Source organism: Amblyomma maculatum, chromosome 10 (genome assembly GCF_055883805.1).
Source record: "Amblyomma maculatum isolate TAMU_Amacu chromosome 10, ASM5588380v1, whole genome shotgun sequence".
In the NCBI taxonomy this organism is placed as follows: domain Eukaryota; kingdom Metazoa; phylum Arthropoda; class Arachnida; order Ixodida; family Ixodidae; genus Amblyomma; species Amblyomma maculatum.
In genome coordinates this window covers 110,267,282-110,288,312 of record NC_139353.1, presented here as the reverse complement: position 1 = coordinate 110,288,312, position 21,031 = coordinate 110,267,282, and the positions used below count along the sequence as shown (strand labels likewise).

General features: G+C 46.7%; 1 protein-coding gene across 1 annotated transcript in view; it reads right to left on the bottom strand.

Annotated features, from left to right (window-relative positions):
* The window catches only part of LOC146177227 (uncharacterized), a 57,916-nt gene extending 47,724 nt beyond the window's left edge, over nt 1–10,192 (bottom strand). The window contains exon 1 of the mRNA XM_084581107.1: nt 9,950–10,192. Coding sequence (XP_084437233.1) covers nt 9,950–10,060 — 111 coding nt within the window. The 5' untranslated portion in view covers nt 10,061–10,192. The remainder of the gene's footprint in view (nt 1–9,949) is intronic.
* Nucleotides 10,193–21,031: the final 10,839 nt, after the last annotated feature.

The window sequence follows — 21,031 nt, the reverse complement described above, 5'->3', positions numbered from 1 at the left end:
TAAACAAGCACACTTGCTAACGTATCTACAGAAACGTAAATTCTGTCACGACGGGCATTAGAGGAAAACTGGAAATGAGTGAAATGAATACTATCGCATTTTTTTCTGTCGCATACTGCAAGGTTATATTCACAAGACAAATCGGTAATACAGCACTAGGGCCATCTACTACATGACATTGATCGGTACTCGTCCCTACAAACACAATTAAAATCTTCGAATGATATAATTTGCGATCTATGCACAAATGGTCAATCAATGACAGGAAGAAAATCAATTATCTCGCTGCTTTACGTGGGTGTAAACACAAATAATTCGCCACTGCACACCTGACATTGTGAGGTAACAGCATATAAGTCTCCCATCGTCATCTATACAATAAGACATGTCTGTAATCTGTAGTGTTTTTGACAGGAATAGCGTACACTAACTAGATAAGCCTCTCGCGTGGATAACAATAATGTTAATGTTATATTTCTGAAAAAAAAAAAAAAAAAAACTGCTCGAGAGCAGCTCATGTCTCTTCATCAAAGACAGCTTTGTTTCCTGGATGGCAGGTACATACACGCTCCAATTCTTTAAAAGATGCCTTCGCTGTTGTTGCCTCCGACGATTACGCATATTCCTAACGTTAAGGGTATACTGGCTTGCAAAAGTGGCAAATGCCCTAATTTTGGCCTTTTCTCCCTCACCCTCACTTTCCAATCAGCGGTTCTCCCTCACCCTCACCTTAAAAACACTGGCCTTCCCTCGCCCTCACCCTCATTTAAAAATATTAGTGGTGCTCAATCACCCTCACTCTCATAACGTCTGCCCTCCCTCACCCTCACCTCTTAATATTCCGTTTTAATATTCCAGTTACGTACATTTTTTTTCTATCTATGGCATACGGAGCCGAATTGGGCGCAAACTATTCTTCTCTGCGTCTGCTTTCGGCGTTGATGATTTAGCAATCTGAATTTCTCGAAGCTAACAGTTGACTTAAATAAACGACGGGGCTTCGTTCATCTTGTAGCGAATCACTGGCAAGAGCAATCTGGTACTTGGTACTTCTTCCGACATCTGCTGAGAATGAGGTATGCACTGCGCAGGAAAACTAAGCGGTTTGAAAAGTGCGAAAAACAATTCTGACAGTGCCCTATGCCAATCAAACGTGAAACTTCGAGGACGAATTAAAATAAGCACTGCCATAGTTTACCGGGGAAATATACCCACGAGTTCACACTCCATATGTAACGAAATATTCTGCACCGCATGAAGAAGGAAGAGATTCGAAGTTCTTGCCAGCCGCAGATGGAAAGCATGAGGCGTATAAGGCGTATTGACAAGAGAGCTCTAATTCAAGTAACAGGAAAAGGCTATTTCAGAAAAGCATTTTGAGGGAATCAGGGGGTCCTGACCCTTGTTCGCTTCGCCGAGGGGGGTGGGATGGGGGGACATAGCTTGAAAGCCTGGAGCCGTGAGCGACAGTTTTTAGATGGACATGTACGTGTAGTGTCATTTGGGAAACGCCGCGTGAAAATGCTGTTTGGACACGACGCCGCTGGTGCCACCGATGATGTGCCCCAATCACATCCTGATTTCCTCCAGGAGCAAACAGAAAAAGTGATGTGAAACACGTAACTCTGCTGCGTTTCTAATTTTCGCGAATGCCGTCGCAGTAATGCCTAATATCCTTTTTTTTTTGTTCAATTTTTGTTAAAGCTGTACGAGAACAGAACGAGACAGCGCCTAATAGAGCAGTACGGCTTGATACGTGAACAAGCCAGCTTCTCATGTATAAGCTTTGATTATGGTTTCGAGATAGTGTGCTTGAATCTAGGTTCGCTTATAAAAAAAAAAAACACTTAGAGCGGGGACAGAAAAGCAACGCATATGCGCCAACTTGCCGTAATCAGCTCTCTTCATCAGTTCGATAAGTCCACATCCCCTATCCGATCTGCTAAATTCCGGACACTACGTACCCGCATATGCAAAAGCCGAAAACCGGATTGCCTGCATTGAGAAGGCAAGGGCCGCAAAAAAATGAAACTCACCTCGAACTTGCAAGAACACTCCTAGCACTTGGGCCGCGCTATTGCTGAAAATATCCGAGAGACTGCCGCAGTGGAAACTTATCTGCGCTTATTGCACGCGAAAGTCCTTGAGCATATAAAATTTCCAATAGCGCACCGAAGTGTTGTTTTCAACATAAGCATCAACCACTTGAGTGGTCCGATCGACAGCACACAGCAACGCAAACTGAAGGGCTTCCCCAGTCGTTCCTGTCGTTCGCTCTTATTTTTTCTTTTTTCTTTCTTTCGCGACTGGACTGAAGGAAGACCCTTTGAACAGAAAGAACCGGAAAAGAACGAATGGTGGTGAACCCGGACGTACCCCTCTGAGAGCACTGCTGCCATGCACACCCGTCTCCACCCGGCACCTCGGGGAGATCCGATAAGGCCAGTCACAGCAACCGCTTGTTCCCGACCGTGGACCAGGGTGCGTGGTCTTCCCGCCACGCAGAAGAGATTATTTTTTTCCAAGCAGTTTTTCTACAAAAAGCTGCCATCGCTGTGCGGGAGTCTAGCCTGTCGCCTGCGCATTGCCACAGGAGATAAAGTCCGGCGCACACTTGCTTGCTTTGTGCTTTATCTGTCTCCTCCCATGCAGTGCCGAGTCCGTCGTGAAGCGCCGCCACCCAAAACTCGCTCAAGCTACCCTTCTGTCACCCAAAGCTTTCGCGTGTGCAGGCTGAGGTGCTCCCCGGCTAACAACGTTCCAGCTACCGCGTTCTAGAACACTGTAGCCCGCCGAATGGAACATCTTACCTGCCTAGCACGAGTAGTGGCTTCGTTGCTTCATTTTTAGTTTGTTTAGCAACATACACATGGTTTGTTTGGCATAGGACAGAAAAGGGGACAGGAGGCTATCTGGAAGCAGGCATCTCGCTCACACTAAAAACGAATTGCTTACACAACAAAACGTAGAATCCGTGGAAGAGAGGAGGCGTCTTTCCCTCCATCCCTTCACAGAAATGGCTCAGCAGAACCAGGTGTATAAAAAGCAGTGCTGTCATAATTTCAACCAGCCAGCTAGAGATCCAAGGACATCGCGACTACGCGGATTGGATTTAAATTAGCCTCAGTTGTCTGTTTCATTGAGCCAGTCTTAGAGTGAGTGTGATGTGATGAATAATAGCGTTCGAGAATAGGTATCACTCAAACCCTCGAAGCTTTCTTCCCCGAATTCTTCCTTTTGTTCAGACCTGGCAGACATTTTAACAGTATGCGAAACAGGTGCTCGCTGGTGCGACTCTAGCCTTGGCGGCATGCATAAAGGTACCTCATCGCATCTGGTCATCTTTATGGTAAGAAAATGTAGGGACACTTATTAAAACAATCTCAAATTCGTGAGCTAAAATTACACCCCGTTGTATCCAAACCCAACAAATGTTCCTGCGTGGTTTGGGGCAGTTAGTCTTACTCAAGGCCCAAGCGTAATGGAGGGCTGGACTTCGATGTCACCCTCTAATCTCAATAGGTAAAAAGCACTCCACGGCGGGTCAGATCCATCCCGCGCGGACCTCTATCAGCGCGTGTTAAGATACGATTTGTACCTTTCCTCGATGTAAACCCTCTTTGTGTCATTTAAAAATTTCTGTTCAGCGGTTGCGTTATTTCTGCAGCATTTATACAGCAACACTTTTTCGTTTTATATCGTGACGTATCAAGCACAGGAAACCATGTTTTGGATAAGAAGCCATTGAACGCCGCCATAAACGCGATCCACCCTTACAATGAGGTTGATCTCGACAAATTAATGAAAAATTAAGAACACTGGCACGCTGGTATGTGTGGGATATTTAAACTCCTTAAATTATCGGATAAGATAATCGAGGCATCACTTGCTACAACTAGTGGTGAATTCCACTTTAATGCAGTGTTGCTTCGTATACTTTTCCGCTGGGTTTGGAGGCGAACTTCTTCAAGATTTTCCTTTCATGGACTTGAGGCGCACCCCCCACCTCGAATCGACGGCAGTAGAAACAATAGATGCCCAGTCGTCTCGCCCCCCCATTCCCCCCCCCCCCGACGTCAGTGCGCCTACTCTTGCGTGCAGCTCCTGATGTGTGACGTTTCTGCAACATCCAATTTGTTCTCTGTAGCTTTTGACACAGGAGCGCGGTATACGGTAAACGACGGCGCTCTCTGTCGGGACGAACCTGCTTACGTGCTTGATGCTGCATCCTTGCTTGTGCTTTCGCTGCATCATATTGCACACTCCAGCCAGGTTTTTGGGTGCAGTGGTGACTACATGAAGGTAAGCTTTCTGAGCCACATATTTTTAGCGGTGGGAAATTTGATAGTAATGTGGAATGGCAACGGATCTCGTACTTTGCGCTTCTTCAGCGCAGCGGTGCTCTTCTACATCCCTAGCATCAATGGCAGTTCAGTTCAGTCGTTCAGTCATGTCCGACTCTTCGTGACCCTATGGACCATGTCACGCCACGCTTTCCGGTCTCTCACTATCTTCCTAACATCACATAATTTCATCTGCAGTGCCTCGAGGATGCCATCTAACCATCGCGTTCGTTGCCTACCCCTTCTCTGGTGACCCTCAACCATTCCCAACATCAAATCTTTCTCAAGCGACTCCTCTCTTCTCATCAGATGACCAAAGTAGCTGAGCTTTAACTTTAGAATTTGACCCTCCAATGAGCAGTCAGGGTTTATGGTCGACAATATCAACTGATTTCATCTTCTGGTAGTCCAAGAAACTCTCAAGAGTCTTCGCCAGCACCACAATTGAAACTCGTCAATTCTTCGGCGGTCAGCATTTTTCACAGTCCAACTCTCGCATCCATACATCACAACTGAAAAGACGAGTTATACGGATCTTGGTTGGCGGACTAATGTCTCTGCGCTTTATTAGGCGGTCAAGGCTAACCATTGCTCTCTTTCCCAGAAGCAGGCGTCTCCTAATTTCATGGCTGCAGTCTCCTTCCGAGGTAATCTTGGAGCCCAAGAAGAGAAAATCTGTCAGCTTCCACTTCTTGTCCATTGATGCTCCAGGACTTGACAGGGCAAGACGCCATAATCTTTGTCTTTTTAATGTTCAGTTTAAGCCCAAACTTCTCACTCTCTTCTTGTGCGCGCATCAGACGTCTCTTGAGTTGCACTTCACTTTCTGCCATTAAAGTGGTATCATCAACATATCTATGGTTGTTGATACGTTTTCCAGCAATCTTCACTCCAGCTGAAGACTCCAGCATCAATGGCAAGGTCCTCTAAAACAGAGGTGACTACCTCATAAGGACATCCTGCCTACATGAAATGGCACATAGTGTCAAGAGCAGCATGCAGGTAGCTTTTAGCAATATCCTCTTTACGAAGCTTGAAATGAGCTGGTGGTTTTAAATGCCTTCTTTTTTTAGCGATGCTGATAGCAACAGCACGCTTTGATTTTGCGAAGAGCAACAAATGTACCTAAGAACTGCAAGCACCCTTGCGCTGGAACCACATATCTGAAGCCAACCCGAAAGCGCTTTCAGCAGATTCATGAACTCAGTTCAACATTGTAATAGCCCTCTCATGCGTGAGTCTGTCATAACATACGGAATTACTATCAAGAAAATTGCATGAAACTTATTCTGACTACAGAACGGATGCCATAAATTGAATAAAGAATAGTAAAGAACCTTACTTCGGTAAAGGACTTCAACAGGTTAACACGAAATGAGAACACACTCTTTGGATACTGGGAAAGAAACTACTCTTTCGTGAAATTGTGCTCAATGCTCAAACTCTACTACTTCCCAACGATATTAAAACCCCCCCATCTGACGAAAACTATCCTCTGATAGATATATTAAAACTTAATGTCATAGAAAAACAGAAAAACAATGCATTGTAAGTACGAGCCGCACATATGAATGCACGCTCTGATTTTGCTAATTCACAACAAAGCAAAAAGTGGCAAAAGAAATAACAAAATTCTGCTTATTTCGGCAAACATATGACAAACGTTCCATCGGATATTGAACTGCGGTTTATTTTATTGGAGCTCTTATAAGCATAAATTCACTGCTGTTTGTTTATTTTCCATTGGTTTTGTTGCGAACTCTAATTTACCCAACTCTTGAAGTTTTATGCAATACTTTGCTTGTCGGACAATCACGAAACACTGTCATAAAACACTTCTCATGCGTCGACTACTCATACAAGCCATTCTGATCGAGGAAAAAAAATCGTCTGGCAGGGTCGCAGCAGATAAGATCCCCCCACCTCGGTCTTTTGTATATAACGTTTCTTCTACGCGTGCCCTCCTTTTTGGACGTGCTTTCTTTGCATGAAACTGCTTTTGCCTGAATGTTAAAGAAACGTTAGAAGTTACAAACCGCCTTCCTGTGTATTTCGCCGGTGCCGTCGTGTTGCGTGAGGCTAGAAACAGCGGCATCACTCTCGGTGACTCCCTGCAGATCCCCAGTGTTGTTTTGAGATCTTTCTTCACCACGAGCGCCGTGGCAATTTTGTGCCTTTCGTTCCTATTTCTTTTAGCTGCAGCGCCTGTGTCCCGTTCCATTACATTTGTTTTCTGTACAACACATGCCCAGTGGAGGAGAAAGTGTGTGATCACTCGTGCCTTTCGTTTTGCCGCGTGCTTATTCTTTCTACAGAAACCACACCTTTCGTGGAAGGTTAGCCCTCGCCCCTCAAACTCTGCACATTTGCCTCCTTCACCTTACTGAGTCAAATCCTCATGAGGTGAGGGTGAGGACGCCCTCATGAGGGTTCAATCTCGTGAGGATACCCATGTCTGGACTTTATATGCTTCGACGCTCGTCGTTTTTGGTACCTGTTCTAATAAACACCATCCCCTAGAATGGAGTGGCCCGCTGTCAAATTGGCGATCTTTCGGGCAGACATCGCCCTCCTCTTTAAAGTCACCGTTCCCGTGACCTCTACACAGTGTGCCTTCTGGTCAGCACCATGATACACACCTGCTCACCATATGCAGGACGCCTCTAAGGTGCCGTGTTGTCCATGTCTTTCTCTGAGACACTCAACGCTTCGATCCACGAACCCGAGTGGAGCACATCGCTCGCAGCCACACTGAGAGCCGACAGAGACCCGGACACGATAGCGATTGACCTCACACCTGGCTCACTATTACTCTCCAACTACGAAGGAGGATTGGCGAGCATTCCCTGGCAGTATCGTTTCCACGGACTCCGCAAAAGGCATATCCAGACATTGTCCTTTTGTGACAGGTGGTTCCTGTGCAGCAAGCACAGTACTCTGAGTGGCGCTCACAGGTGGGCCCAGGTGCGGCAGTCTTGGCTCTGGAGACACGGATTCTAGATGGCCAGTCGCTGCAGATTTTGTTTTTGCTGGTATGAGGTGCTGGCCCCAATTAATTTGGTGTTGACGGCTTAGCGCACTTGTCAAATCGACATCTGACACATCCATGATGTGTTCTGACCCCACATCCTCTTCTCGTGACCACTGGATTTGAGGCAGCCTGCCAGCATACCTCAAGACACAGTTCTCTACAGTATGCCCAAAGCGCCGGCACTGGGTGCATCGAGGCGTGCAGCACTGGTGCCGTACATGTCAAAGCCGGCTGCATTGGAGACACAGTGGTGGTCTCCCTGGGATACGAACTAATGCCTGCCCCGCATAAACATTACGAGTGTGAAAACTGCTTGCTGACACTTTGTCCTTGAGGGTGAGCGGAGATTTCACGGTTCGCTGTTTCCTTTTGCTCCGTCCCTGGGCACCGCCACTTTTCAAATTCCACAGATTGAATTGTTACATAAGGTTCTGAAGCTTCACAATCCTCCGTTGCTCCATATAGCGGGGAAGCCAAAGGAGCTTAACGTTGACGTTCTTTGCATCCGGGTAAAACACCATGCACCTAATTCATTTGACAGAAAACTCGACTGCTCTCGTAGGTAACCATCACATGTCGTTCATTTGGCATTGGCCAATACACAAAATATCCCGGTGGTATAAAATCTGTGCGGGGGCGTCTCGGAAGTCAGGTGCTCAGGTCGGGTGGCCTCTAAGGTCAGCATGCAGAAAAACGGTAAAAAAGACGACATTACCGGTAGGCAGTCGAGGCAGGACACCTTTATTTAGGTCTGTAGGATACTCAGAAATCAGAGGACCTCGGCCAACGCCTTATGCGCTGTTTCCAGTAAGGAGCATTTTTAGGAACACCAGCGCAGAAAATAAGGCGCTACACCCGGGATCGTCAAACGCACATCCTAACTCCTCTGATCTACCGTGATGATGATAGTAGCAATGACAATGACGCTGCAAATAGTGATAATTAGGATTTTAGAAACGACGAAAACGGTACATTTAGTTGATAATGAGAGCAAACGTGATTCACTGTGTGCTACAGCAACGCTTAGGCTGCCGCATTTCGGCAGTGTATATTCCACAATGCTGTCGTAATTTTCGCCAGAATAAATAATTTTATTCTCAATGCCATACTTGTAGAGCTCAGGTACCTCGAAACCACTGTCTCTAGCTTGATAGCCAAATTCACTTATCTATATGCACAGTTAGAGCGTCACTGGCAGTGACGTGATGCATTGCCCGGAGCTATGTGGGTCCCGAGAGCAAAACACAAATCTGCGACAAATACATTGTGGCCGTGCGCAAGTGAAAACGCCGCCTTTTGGTTACGTGTAAGGCGCTCCTTCACACCACTGATGAGCGCACGTTCAACGCGATAGATTGGATGTCTTATGCGACCACCCCATACCTAGCACTGGACAATGACCACACAGTACGTTACTTACAGGAAAGCATTTTTTTTTCAGATGATTCTTCATTACCGTAAAAGTACGAAGTAGCACACTAGGACACACTAGTACTTAACCCTACTACCTACCACCACTGCAGGTTGCCGCGGATCCTTTAGCAACTTTTCTATAAGATTACCAATGCTTATGTGTACATTGTAGTAAGAGGTTCACCCCTACTATCACTATGTCAATACTGTTTACGGGGAAGGTGAATTTCGCTCACAAGTATGCGAGGTCTCGGTGAATGTTCTCTGAGAAAGGGCAGGCTGTACCGCTTACAGGCTGTACCGCTTACCGTTCCGCCAGTTACCACTTTTTTATATCGCTAGAATCAGCGGAAGACCCGAAGGAAATAGGTGCCGAAAAACGATAGTCCATACATTTTTTAAGCCTTCCTTGGATTCATTGTTCACAAAGTCCGCGTTTGTACTGCTTTCTTCGCGGCCTACTTGGTTTGTTTGGTTAATAGCATCTAACGTATCAAAGCGCCTCTGGCTATTAACCACATAGAGTTCTTTAAATGCACCTACATCGCGCAGTAAATGGTCGCCTTGCGTTTCGCCCCCGTCGAAACGCCACAGCTTCAGCCGGAATCGATCTCGGGACCTACGGCTAAGCTGTCAAGCGCTCTTGCCACTAAGTCATAGTGAACAGTTCAGAGCCAGTGAGGCGATGTAATAATAGCGTCCAGGTGTTTTGCTCAATACCGAAGTCGTTCTGAAGGAAATCCTACTTCGAAAACGAGACATCACATCACCTGAGGAGGATTTGAGTAAAATTGGCAGTTTTTGTTCACCTACGCTGGATATAGGCTTTAATTCTGAGAAAATTATGTTAAATGTGCATTCCCCTTAATGCGCATTAAAATACACACTAATAACTAGATTTGTAATACCTAATGTATAATCATATATGAAAACAGTGCGGCTTAGACACGTAGCGCAAAGTAGGCGTTTGCCTAAAATGTGGTCTCCGCTTAGAACAATTAACTCTGCTCGGTTGGTTCACCTAGCTTGCAGGCCCTCGAATACATCACTTTATCGTTCAGTTGCTTTGAATTTTCGGAAACTACGCAGGTTTACTTTATGTTGCCGGCTAATATACCTTGCCCAGACATTGATCAGTAAGCGCGGCGAACACAGTGCCTACCTCAAAGGCATCCGGGACGTCGCGATGAAGCTTATTCAGACTTCGCATTGCTGCAGTGGCGGCAACTAGTAGAACGAAACACGGGTACACTGAAGAGAAGGAAGCCGCCATTTCTTTGACCACAGGAAACTTGTTTCCAGCGTATCGGGAATGTAGAAAGTGGGGCTGCACTGAAAATCCGGCTTTTAAGCCAGGTTTTCAATTCTATGCCTGGAATCTACAGCTGCCTACCAGTAGGCTACAACGACTGGAACGTTTCATGACAGATGAGGAGGCTACCCGCTGTGCCAGATACAGCATCTGTCCATCAATTTCTTTTACTGCTGGGCTTGTAATAAAGGGGTCATTAGCTTGCTTTGTACGAAGAAAAATTATTCCATTGATGAACCAAAAAGATGTCCTGGAAGAGATTTTAACGCTTTTTTTTTATGGGGGAGGGTTCATTTTTTTGTCATTGTTAATTACAACGGCTTATATTACAGATGACACTAGCAACTTGGCCGAACTGCATTGCATAGTTCTGACAGATGAAATTTCATGGGAGCAGGGTCTATAAACGCCGGATATGTTGCTGTATAAAATCAACTATTGCGTTCGACTGGTGAAACTGAATTTATTCTGTACTACTAGACAATATTAGGATCTGTTTAGTGATTGGCATACAAAAAAAGGCAGTGGCAGCAAAAAGAACAGCAACACCGGCGCTGGTTACAAGATAGTGCACTTCCAGAGACGCCTTATGCTGTTCCGAACAACAGCAGAAGACAACGCTACGCTGCTTTAAGGTGTTTAATGTATCCTGATGCTCTCCGGAACCTAATCTGATCTAGGCGAAGTAAGATGAGTGTGGGACTGTAATTCAGTTATATTGAAAATATTACCGAATACAGATGAACAGACATTTGTATCAGGAACATGCCGAAATACGTACAAGTAATCAATAAGCATGAAAACTGAGTATAAACTCCAAAAGTTCAAGTTAAGAAGCAGGGGTGAATGTCGCGATATGTAATTTTTTATCAAGCAGGGCAAGAGGCAAGCAAAAGGCTGGTTAATTTTAACGCGTGTTTAAAGTAAAGCATAATGTCTACATTCACGTTGATTTTGTGGGCAACATTTCTAATGCTTTAAGAGAAAAGCATAGCCTCACGTCTTCCGGCTAAGGGGCCCTAAAATGCTAACCCTGATAATAATCTGCTGCAGGAAATCTACAAAGGTGGTATTTTAATTCTGAGTATTCGATTTCAACTTACGAGCTCAGCATGTAGATTAAACTTTAAAAATAATTCTGAAAAACAGCTGCTGACGCACGCTAATGTAAATTATGGCAGCTCCTCCTCGCCCGGCCCCTTCTCTCTGTGACCAGCTAGGGTCCCTGGTACACCCACTTGTTTGGACAGTCCTAAGTTACGTGGGCGGGAAGGGGCAGTGTGGTGCGCAATCGAGACTTTTTTCTTAATTTTTCACTCCTCGCGTGCGTCCGTAACTTTTGGAAGAGGAGGAGGAGAGGTATTTTCGATCGCCGATATGTTCAATGTTAGAGACGGTAGCTTAAATATTCTTGCATTGTGGGCATTATCGATGAAATACGTGTCGATGGGGAGTATTTTCTATATTTAGTAAGTATGTTTTCATTGTTCTTTCATCAAGCACAGGATGGCCTCACAGTCGACAGTGAGTTGCTGTTGGTCCGCAACTTGGGGCTCTAGACTTGATCTTGTCGGAATAAAGCCTCATTATGCTTAGCGTAGGCTCCCTACTCATTAGTCAGCTTATGTTTTCTGAGCTACTCTTAATAATACCTCAGGCAAGAATTCGAGCTCACCTGCATAGATTCCAAACTCTGTATAAGCATCAGGCCCGCTTATGCCCCACTTTCGTTATGCCCTTATTTGCTCTCGACACGTTCGTACAGAGGTGTTAACGCTGCGGACGGTTCTGTACAAAGTGCCAGAAATGTATCCATGTGTACCCCGGTCATCCATTGCGCCTATGATGCGCTGTCCAGAGTCGTGAATAAATTTTCCAAAATACGTTGGCGAGATTATAATTTCCTTTTCTCCTAACACATTAACAGTGCGGGACATGTGTGTTATCTTGGCCGAGGTCCGACGTTTGTCGCTTCGTATATATTCAGTTCAGTTCAGTCGTTCAGTCGTGTCCGATTCTTCGTGACCCTATGGACCATCTCACGCCACGCTTTCCGGTCTCTCACTATCTTCCTAACATCACATAACTTCATCTGCAGCGCCTCGAGGATGCCATCTAACCATCGCGTTCACCCCTTCTCCGGTGACACTCAACCTTTCCCAACATCAAATCCCTCTCCAGCGACTCCTCTCTTCTCATCAGATGACCAAAGTAGTTGAGCTTTAACTTTAGAATTTGGCCCTCGAACGAGCAGTCAGGATTTATGGTCGACAATGTCGACTGATTTGATCTTCTGGCCGTTCAAGGAAGTCTCAAGAGTCTCCGCCAGCACCACAATTCAAAAGCGTCAATTCTTCGGCGGTCAGTCTTATTCACAGTCCAAGTCTCGCATCCATACATCACAAATGGAAAGACCATAGCACGAGTTATACGGATCTTGGTTGGCAATCTAATGTCTCTGCTCTTTACTAGGCGGCCAAGGCTGGCCATGGCTCTCTTTCCCAGAAACAGGCGTCTCCTAATTTCATGGCTGCAGTCTCCTTCCAGCCCAAGAAGAGAAAACCTGTCACAGCTTCCACTTCTTGTCCCTTGATGCTCCAGGACTTGATACGGCATGACGCCATGATCTTTGTCTTTTTAATGTTCAGTTTAAGCCCAAACTTCTCACTCTCTTCTTGTACGCGCATCAGAATTCTCATGAGTTCCACTTCACTTTCTGCCATTAGAGTGGTATCATCCGCATATCTGGGGTTGTTCATACGTTTTCCAGCAATCTTCACTCCAGCTGACGACTCGTCCTAACCGGCCTTCCTCATGATGAACTCAGCCTATAGGTTAAATAGGCAGGGTGACAGTATGCAGCCCTGTCTCACTCCTTTTTCAATCAGAAACCAATCAGTAAGACCATGCCCAGTTCTGACTGTGGCCTCTTGCCCTTCATACAGGTTCCTGAGGAGACAGATGAGGTGAATTGGAACTCCCATCTCTTGGAAAGCTTGCCACAATCTGCTGTGATCTACGCAGTCAAACGCTTTCGCATAATCAATAAAGCAGAAGTAAATGGGTTTCTGGAACTCTCTTGCTTTTTCCATGATCTAGCGAAGGTTGGCAAACTGGTCTCTAGTTCCTCTGCACTTGCGAAACCCAGCTCGCGCGTCCGGAAGCTCCCGATCCACGTACTGCTGCAGCCTACTTAGGAGGATTTTCAACATCACCTTGCTAGCATGCGAAATAAGCGCGATCGTGCGGTAGTTGGAACAATCTTTGGCACTGCCTTTTTTTTGGAATGGGAATGTAAACTGACCTCCTCAAATCCTGTGGCCACTGCTGGGCTGTCCAAATTTGCTGACATAATGTATACAGAACGTTAACAGCGTGATGGTTGAGGGTGTGAAGCAACTCAGCTGGAAGGCCATCAATTCCGCTAGCTTTGTTCTTAGCAAGGCTGGCTAAGGCCCATTCAACTTCACTCTTCAGGATGCCCTGCTCGAGATCAGTAATCATAACCGTCTTGCTGCGTTTGCACATCCGGGCCCTTCTTGTACAGTTATTCTGTGTATTCCTGCCGCCTCTCCTTTATCTCTGAAGCGTATATATTAGCGAAGTATAGAGGGCAGTCGTGTGCAGCAGCACCTTAACTTTACTGCACAACTCGTCGTTTCAGCCTTGTGTTTCCTAGGCGGCGCGAAAAGAGCGGAAAACATTTCCGTAACAGGTCCTAAGGGCCTACAAACATATGTTTTAATCATATCCCCAAATAACTTTTAATTATGGCATTCCTAGTTCACTTGAACTGCCGTGGACATTTCAAAAATTATATCAATATAAAACATATTCTAAATGCATTCTCCAAAGTAGCACTGTGCCTGCAGGGAACTAACATTCAACACATAATAAAAACATTCTTAAAAAGTACCAGGTCTTTCGCTGCGACCAAAAAAACTCAAGCAGGCTGTCTGGAGAAACTGCTATCCCGGTCCAAGGTGGTATCGCAACTCGAAATATTTACTTAATACCTCGTATGAAGCAGTTCCGGTCACCATGCTAAATTTTAAAACTATAACAATATGTATCATATACACTGAACCTCACCTAACCCTCACTCTTCACAATCTAGAAACACTTTTAATACAACTACCGGAGCCATATCTTTTAGTTGTAGATTTTAATGGTCACCCCCGGTAATGAGAAAGCGAAAAAACGGAGGTCAACAATGTCTTCCTGCAAACTACAGACAAACCCACGTATTGCACCACAAATTATGGCAACATGAGCTGCCTAGATTCGTATTTTTGTTCACCAAGTGTTTTTATCGCTTTTAAATGGAAGGTTCTTGACATCCCCTATGAGAGTGATGATCTTTCTGTCATTATCACTGTAACGTCCTCACAATCATTCAGTTTAACAAAACCGTGGCGTTGGAAGCTAGAATTAACCGACTGTACACTTTGCAGGAAAAGGCTGGTGTAGAAAAAAATCTATTCCAACGACCTTGATGTGGACAAAATAAATGAAATACTAACAGCATGTATTATTGACTCTGCTCACCTAGATATTCCCCGGACTACAGGAGTGGTACGAAATAATCGCAAAGCTTGGTACACGAAGGAATGTAAGCAAGCAAAAAAGGAGTAGAACAGAGCACGGGAAACTTTATGGCGCTATCCAACACATGAAAATAATATAATGTTCAAGAAGGCGAAATCTAAAGCGCGGTATATGCGCTGCACTGTTGAAAAACTATCATGACAGAACTGTCTTCCATCAGCAGCTCAATACCACCGAAAAAAAATGTGGAAGCAGGTACGTAAAGTAAATGGGCACTTTTCTCCCTACGCCATCCCCTTTCTCACAGGCCCCGGTACGCAGACAAGTATTAATGAAAAGCAGATATACTAGGGGAGCACTTCTCCCAGGTCCGCTGTTCCTTACACCATACAGACTCATTTCTAAAACACAAAAGCACCGCTGAAAAACAAAACTTCCCACAAGTGGCAGCGTAAATGAACCTTACAATAGTCCCATCATCCTCTAGGAAATACATAGAGTACTGGCCACCGGTGAAGCAGACTGCACCCGGCCCTGACGAAATCTGCTACCAAATGCTTCCCATCTCTCAGGACCTGCAGTAGAGGCACTTCTCAGTTTTTTCAACAAAACATGGATATCTGGAAAAATACCCGAAGTTTGGAAGAAAGCAATAGTTGTACTATTCTTGAAACAAGGGAAAGCATCAACGACTGCTAGTAGCTTTAGGTCTATAGCACTAACAAGGTATCTGGAAAAGTCCTTCGAAAGTATCTTAAATGGTAGGATAATGTTTATTCTTGAAGCCCGCAAACTTCTAGACATCCATCAGGGCGGTTTCAAGAAATAATTCAACAACTAACCACCTTTTAGACACAATCCGTGAAGCATTATTTCACAAAAAAACACATTCTAGTGATGTAGTGATGATGTAAACTTTATTGTAGTGATAGGTGGGGTAAAAAGCAGGTGCAGGCGGGGAGTGAAAGGAAGTGCAGGTGGGGAGAGCGAAAAAAAAAAGACGGCACATGGAAGGAAGCACAGTAATAGGTATGATCCCAGGCGACAAAAGCAGGAATTGTGTGACCTTCATTGCGTGTATGGTGGGGGAGGCTGACATTCCTTTGGGCCACCTGCAGTAAGCTCGACTTGACCGTTTTGGGTGTGTTTGAGGAAGGAATTTACGGGGTAACTAAACTTTTAAGTGGAGAAAGATTACCAGGGCTCTCATTTATACCGGCATGCAGGGCATTAAATTTAAATGTAAAGTATGATTCTCGTTGTTCCCGTTCGCGGTTGCTATGGAAGCCGCTCTGGAGCAGGAAAACTTTAAGTTTGTCGAATTCGTGACTTTTCTATTACAGGTGTTTGGACAGGGACAATTTCACATTGCACGTTTAGCGTTCTACCTGCTCGCACATCGGCTCACTTCACCTAGTCTTGTACAAATAGCACCATGGAGAATCGAACAGCGGGTTCGCCTCACTTGGGTGCCATGGAGACCAGAGATCAGCAGGCGCGAAGACTCAAATTACAGTGCTCATGAATATGGGTAGCGGGTTCAGGCATATAGTTAAGGAGACGGCGCTCTCCATACGATGCGGTGAGGCGCCGAGCGTCGGCAGGCCCCGGATGTGTATTCGGTGACGCTGCAATAGCGAAGGCTCAGCGCATCCGGGGGCCCCGGAGCCGCCATGTTGCCTGCAGGTTGCTGTTGCGGTGTTTGGCGACTGTTTCTTGCTTTGCGGCGTTGTAAAACGGAGGCGAAGCCGAATATTCGGCGTTTGCGGCATCATATCTCCCAGTAGAAAAACGGAATAACAATGGACGAAATGAGAGCAGCCGCCGCCCCTGTGGCAAAGGATGCATGCGAACTGATAAGGAACACATCAAAACGACAAGGCTTTGATATCAAACATTTTGGACGAAAAAGATCAGAACAGGGAGCGAATACCAACAGTGGTAAATCGCTCTCCTTCAAACCATCGTGCACGTAGAAAATAACAACGCTTATATTCCAGTCTTGAACTTCGGCCTTTTTGTGCACGTTCTTCCTGAGGGCATTAATCTCGCCGAACTGACCCCACTGTCTGACGTCACAGTTGCCGCTCTTTTGCCTGACCCTGCTGCTAAAGTATCGACACGACCTGCACCGTCCCCACCTACGGAGGCCCGCATATCAGGAATGGTCGCACCTAACTTGCGCCCTGACCGTGCTACAGCACTTACGAGTCTTCTGAATTCGTACAGCGATATTTTCGATTTTGGTGACCGCCCCTAAGGACAAACGTCCCTCGTTACACATCGCATCGATACCGGTGACGCCAGCCCAATTCACAGAAGACCTTATCGAGTCGCCATTTCTAAAAGTCGCGTCACACAAGATGAAGTGGAAAAGATGTTAGCAAAAAACATTATAGAGCCTTCGAGCAGTCCCTGGGCGTCGCCTGTCGTGCTTGTTAAAAAGGACAATACCCGGAGGTTCTGCGTTGATTACCGACACCTGAACAAAATTACAAAGAAGGACGTTTACCCGCTCCCCAGGATAGATGACGCCCTCGACTGCTTACACGGTGTCAGCCATTTCTCTTCTATTGATCTTCGTTCCGGTTATTGGCAGATAGCAGTCGACGAACGGGACCGAGAGAAGACCGCCTTCGTCACTCCCGATGGCCTGTATCAATTCAAGGTGATGCCTTTCGGCTTGTGTAATGCGCCCGCAACCTTCGAGCGCATGATGGACTCTCTCCTGCGCGGCTTGAAATGGACGACGCGCTTGTGCTATCTCGATGACGTCATTGTATTTTCCTCTACATTCAAGAGCCATCTCCATCGCCTTTATGCCATTCTTGGCGTCTTGGGAAGAGCTGGCCTTCAGCTGAACTCGAAGAAATGTAGCTTCAGCCGACGTGAACTCAAGGTGCTCGGTCACGTGGTCGACGTCCGTGGCGTTCAACCCGATCCAGAAAAAATACGTGCTCTAAGTGCATTTCCTACACCCCGTTGTACCAGTGACGTACGTAGTTTTCTTGGGCTTTGCTCCTATTTTCGGCGGTTTGTACCCAACTTCGCGGAGACGGCTCGTCCACTCACCAATCTTTTGAAGAAGGACATTTCATTTTGCTGGGACCAAAAACAATCCCAATCTTTTTCTGCAGTCGTTGCAGCCCTCACTAACCCGCCCGTCCTGGCACACTTGAATCCCTCGGCACCAACGGAGGTACGCACCAACGCCAGTGGTCACGGTATTGGTACCATACTCGCCCAACAGCAGATGGGTCGCACTCGCGTCATTGCTTATGCCAGTCGCCTCCTTTCTGCGGCTGAATGGAATTACTCGATCACAGAACGTGAGTGCTTAGCACTCGTGTGAGCCATTAAAAAGTTTCGCCCTTACTTGTTTGGCCGCCCGTTCTCCGCCATCACAGACCACCATGCCTTATGCCGGCTTTCTACGCTGAAGGACCCTACTGGTCGCCTGGGACGTTGGGCCCTCCGCCTTCAGGAATACACTTTTTCTGTCGCCCACAAGTCTGGCCGGCTGCACGCTGACGCCGATTGCCTGTCCCGCCACCCGGTAGATCCGCCACCTGCGAGCGAGTGTGACTATGACACATATGTGTTGGCCATCTCTGACCTTTCAAACATTCGCCATGAGCAGCTCTTGGATCCGAAGCTTAGCAGCATTATCAATCGACTCAGCACTGATCACTTTGACGCTACCCTAGTTCTGTCTGTGCTCCACAACGGCACCCTATACCGACGGAATATGCGACCAGATGGCACCGAGCTTCTACTCGTAGTCCCCTAACACCTGCGTACCACCATTCTTCAACAGCTGCACGACGCACCTACAGCGGGTCATCTTGGCGTATCTCGTACGTACGACAGCGTCCGCCGCCGCTTCTTTTGGCCAGGCCTCTATCGCTCTGTTCGTCGTTACGTGGCTTCTTGTGACCGATGGCGGCGACGGAAGAAGCCCTCGGTTATGTCAGCTGGATCCCTGCAGCCGATCGACATCCCAGTAGACCCGTTTTCCCGAGTTGGTCTTGATCTTCTCGGGCCTTTCCCACTTTCTGCGTCGCGGAATAGATGGATCGCGGTGACCATGGATTATACTACGCGCTACGCTGTCACCCGAGCGATACCCACCAGCTGTGCAACTGACGTGGCTGCGTTTATTCTCCACGACGTCATCCTGCTCATGGTGCTCCACGCCAGCTGCTCACTGACCGTGGCCGTTGCTTTCTTGCTCGAGTAGCCGACGAAATTCTTCGGTATTGCTCCATCAAGCACTCTTTTACCACCGCTTACCATTCACAAACGAACGGCCTCACCGAACGCCTCAACCGCACGCTCACGGACATGCTGTCAATGTATGTCTCGGATGATGACCGTGACTGGGATATCACATTGCCGTTTCTAACGTTTGCATACAATTCGTCTCGTCACGACACAATTGGCTACTCACCCTTTTATCTTCTATACGGCCGTGACCCTCCCCTTCCGTTAGACAGCGTACTGCCTCCCACCGCTAACGCCAGTTCCTACGTTCGTGACGCCATCTCCCGAGCTGACGCCGCCCGTGTTATCGCTCGCCGCCGACTAGCTTCCTCCCAAAGTTCTCAAAAACAGCGCCATGATTCTCGCCACCGGGATGTCCACTACTCTCCGGGCTCTCTCGTCTTGCTCTGGACTCCCGCTCGTAAAGTAGGGCTGTGTGAGAAGCTCTTGCCACGCTACGCAGGACCCTACCGTGTTTTACGGCCAGTCACTCCTGTCACATACGAGATCGCCCCTGTACATCCACCACAACAGTCCTCTATGATGCGCACCGAGATTGTTCATGTCGCCCGGATGAAACCGTACTACCCCTGTAGTAGTTCGTCCTAGTGCGCACCGGGACTGTGCTTTTCGTAGGGGGGGGGGGGTAATGTGACATATATGCCCTGCATCGCTGGAAGTTGAAGATGACAACGATCAGCAACAGTGACACAGAAGAAGACAAAGTGGTAGCAACGATTGATGCTAGATAAGGTCGACGCTGCTGTGTTTCTGTGTGCTGTGTGGGGTGCCAGCCTGGACTAACCTTCGTGGACTAACCTTGCCACGTATCAATATCTCTGTCAATTCTATCTTGTCTGTTGGATTGGACTTTTATACTCTGGCGTTTCTTGATCAAATCTTTCGTCTCCTTAGACAGATTAGCGGTATCCTCTCTAACTGTCCTATCGCCTACTTCTACAGCCCACTCAGTAATGATATCTCTGAAATTGTTGTTTATTGCTTCTAGTGTAATGTCGCCATGCTCCGTTAGAGCTGAATATCTATTTTGTAGCGAGATGCTGGACTGGTCTGCCCTCCCCCTCATTGCTAATTCGTTGATGGGCTTCTTTCTTACTAATCTTATTGCGTTCCTTCTTCAGATTTAGACTAATTCGGGACCTCACCATTCTGTGGTCACTGCGTCGCACTTTCCCGATTACCTTTGCATCTTGCATAATGGCGGGGGTTGAACACAGTATGAAGTCAATTTCATTTTTAGCCTCCACGTTGACTCTTTCGTGTCCGTTTCCGGTTCTTTCGTTTGCTGAAGAAGGTATTCATGATTCGTAAGTTATTGCGTTTTGCAAACTCAACTTGATGATGATCATGATGTTGGGTTTTTGACGTGCACCAACATCACAGTACATGGCACCCCGTCTTTCGCCTCCACCCAAAAGCGATCGCCGCGAACAGTATTCGATCCCGCGTCCTTGGCTTCAAGAGTCGAGCGCCAAGATTATACGGAGCCACTGCGGTTAGCGAGAATCATTAAATGTTCCTTCTTTATATAATATAATAACTAAGCAAGCTGCCGTACTCTCTCGCGTATAAATATGCCGATAAACCTCACTGACCGTCTGCGAATAAAAAAAAAATAGTTCTACACTTCAAATGAAATTGGAGTATATTCAAGTAGCAATGTCGGACGAAATTGGATAGGGACCGCCAAGAACGGGGAAAGAGCAGGGAACCAACATGCGTATTAACGCACGCCCAAATGTTTTCTATTGTAGGCGCTGAATGGCTATAATAGTGTATGATCACTCTTGGGAAGCATTTGAGGTTTATTCTCGTGGCTGCTCATTCGCACCATCAAACTTTTGGCTGCTGATCGCTACAGCATTTAGGCCTCTTTACTGGCCGACATTTCCTGTATACCGCATCTATTTACAGGACGCATGTTAAAATACGGAGCTTTGTTCATTTCATCAATGATTCTAGGCAGAGTACGCTGCCACGCGCGGCGCGCCGCGTTTCCTGCAGGGGACTTTACCTGCAGCCCATGCTCTGATGACGCCATCTCGAGTCGTCGACCCGAGACATTTTACCCGCGGCCGTTCCCTGAACCCACTAAGCATA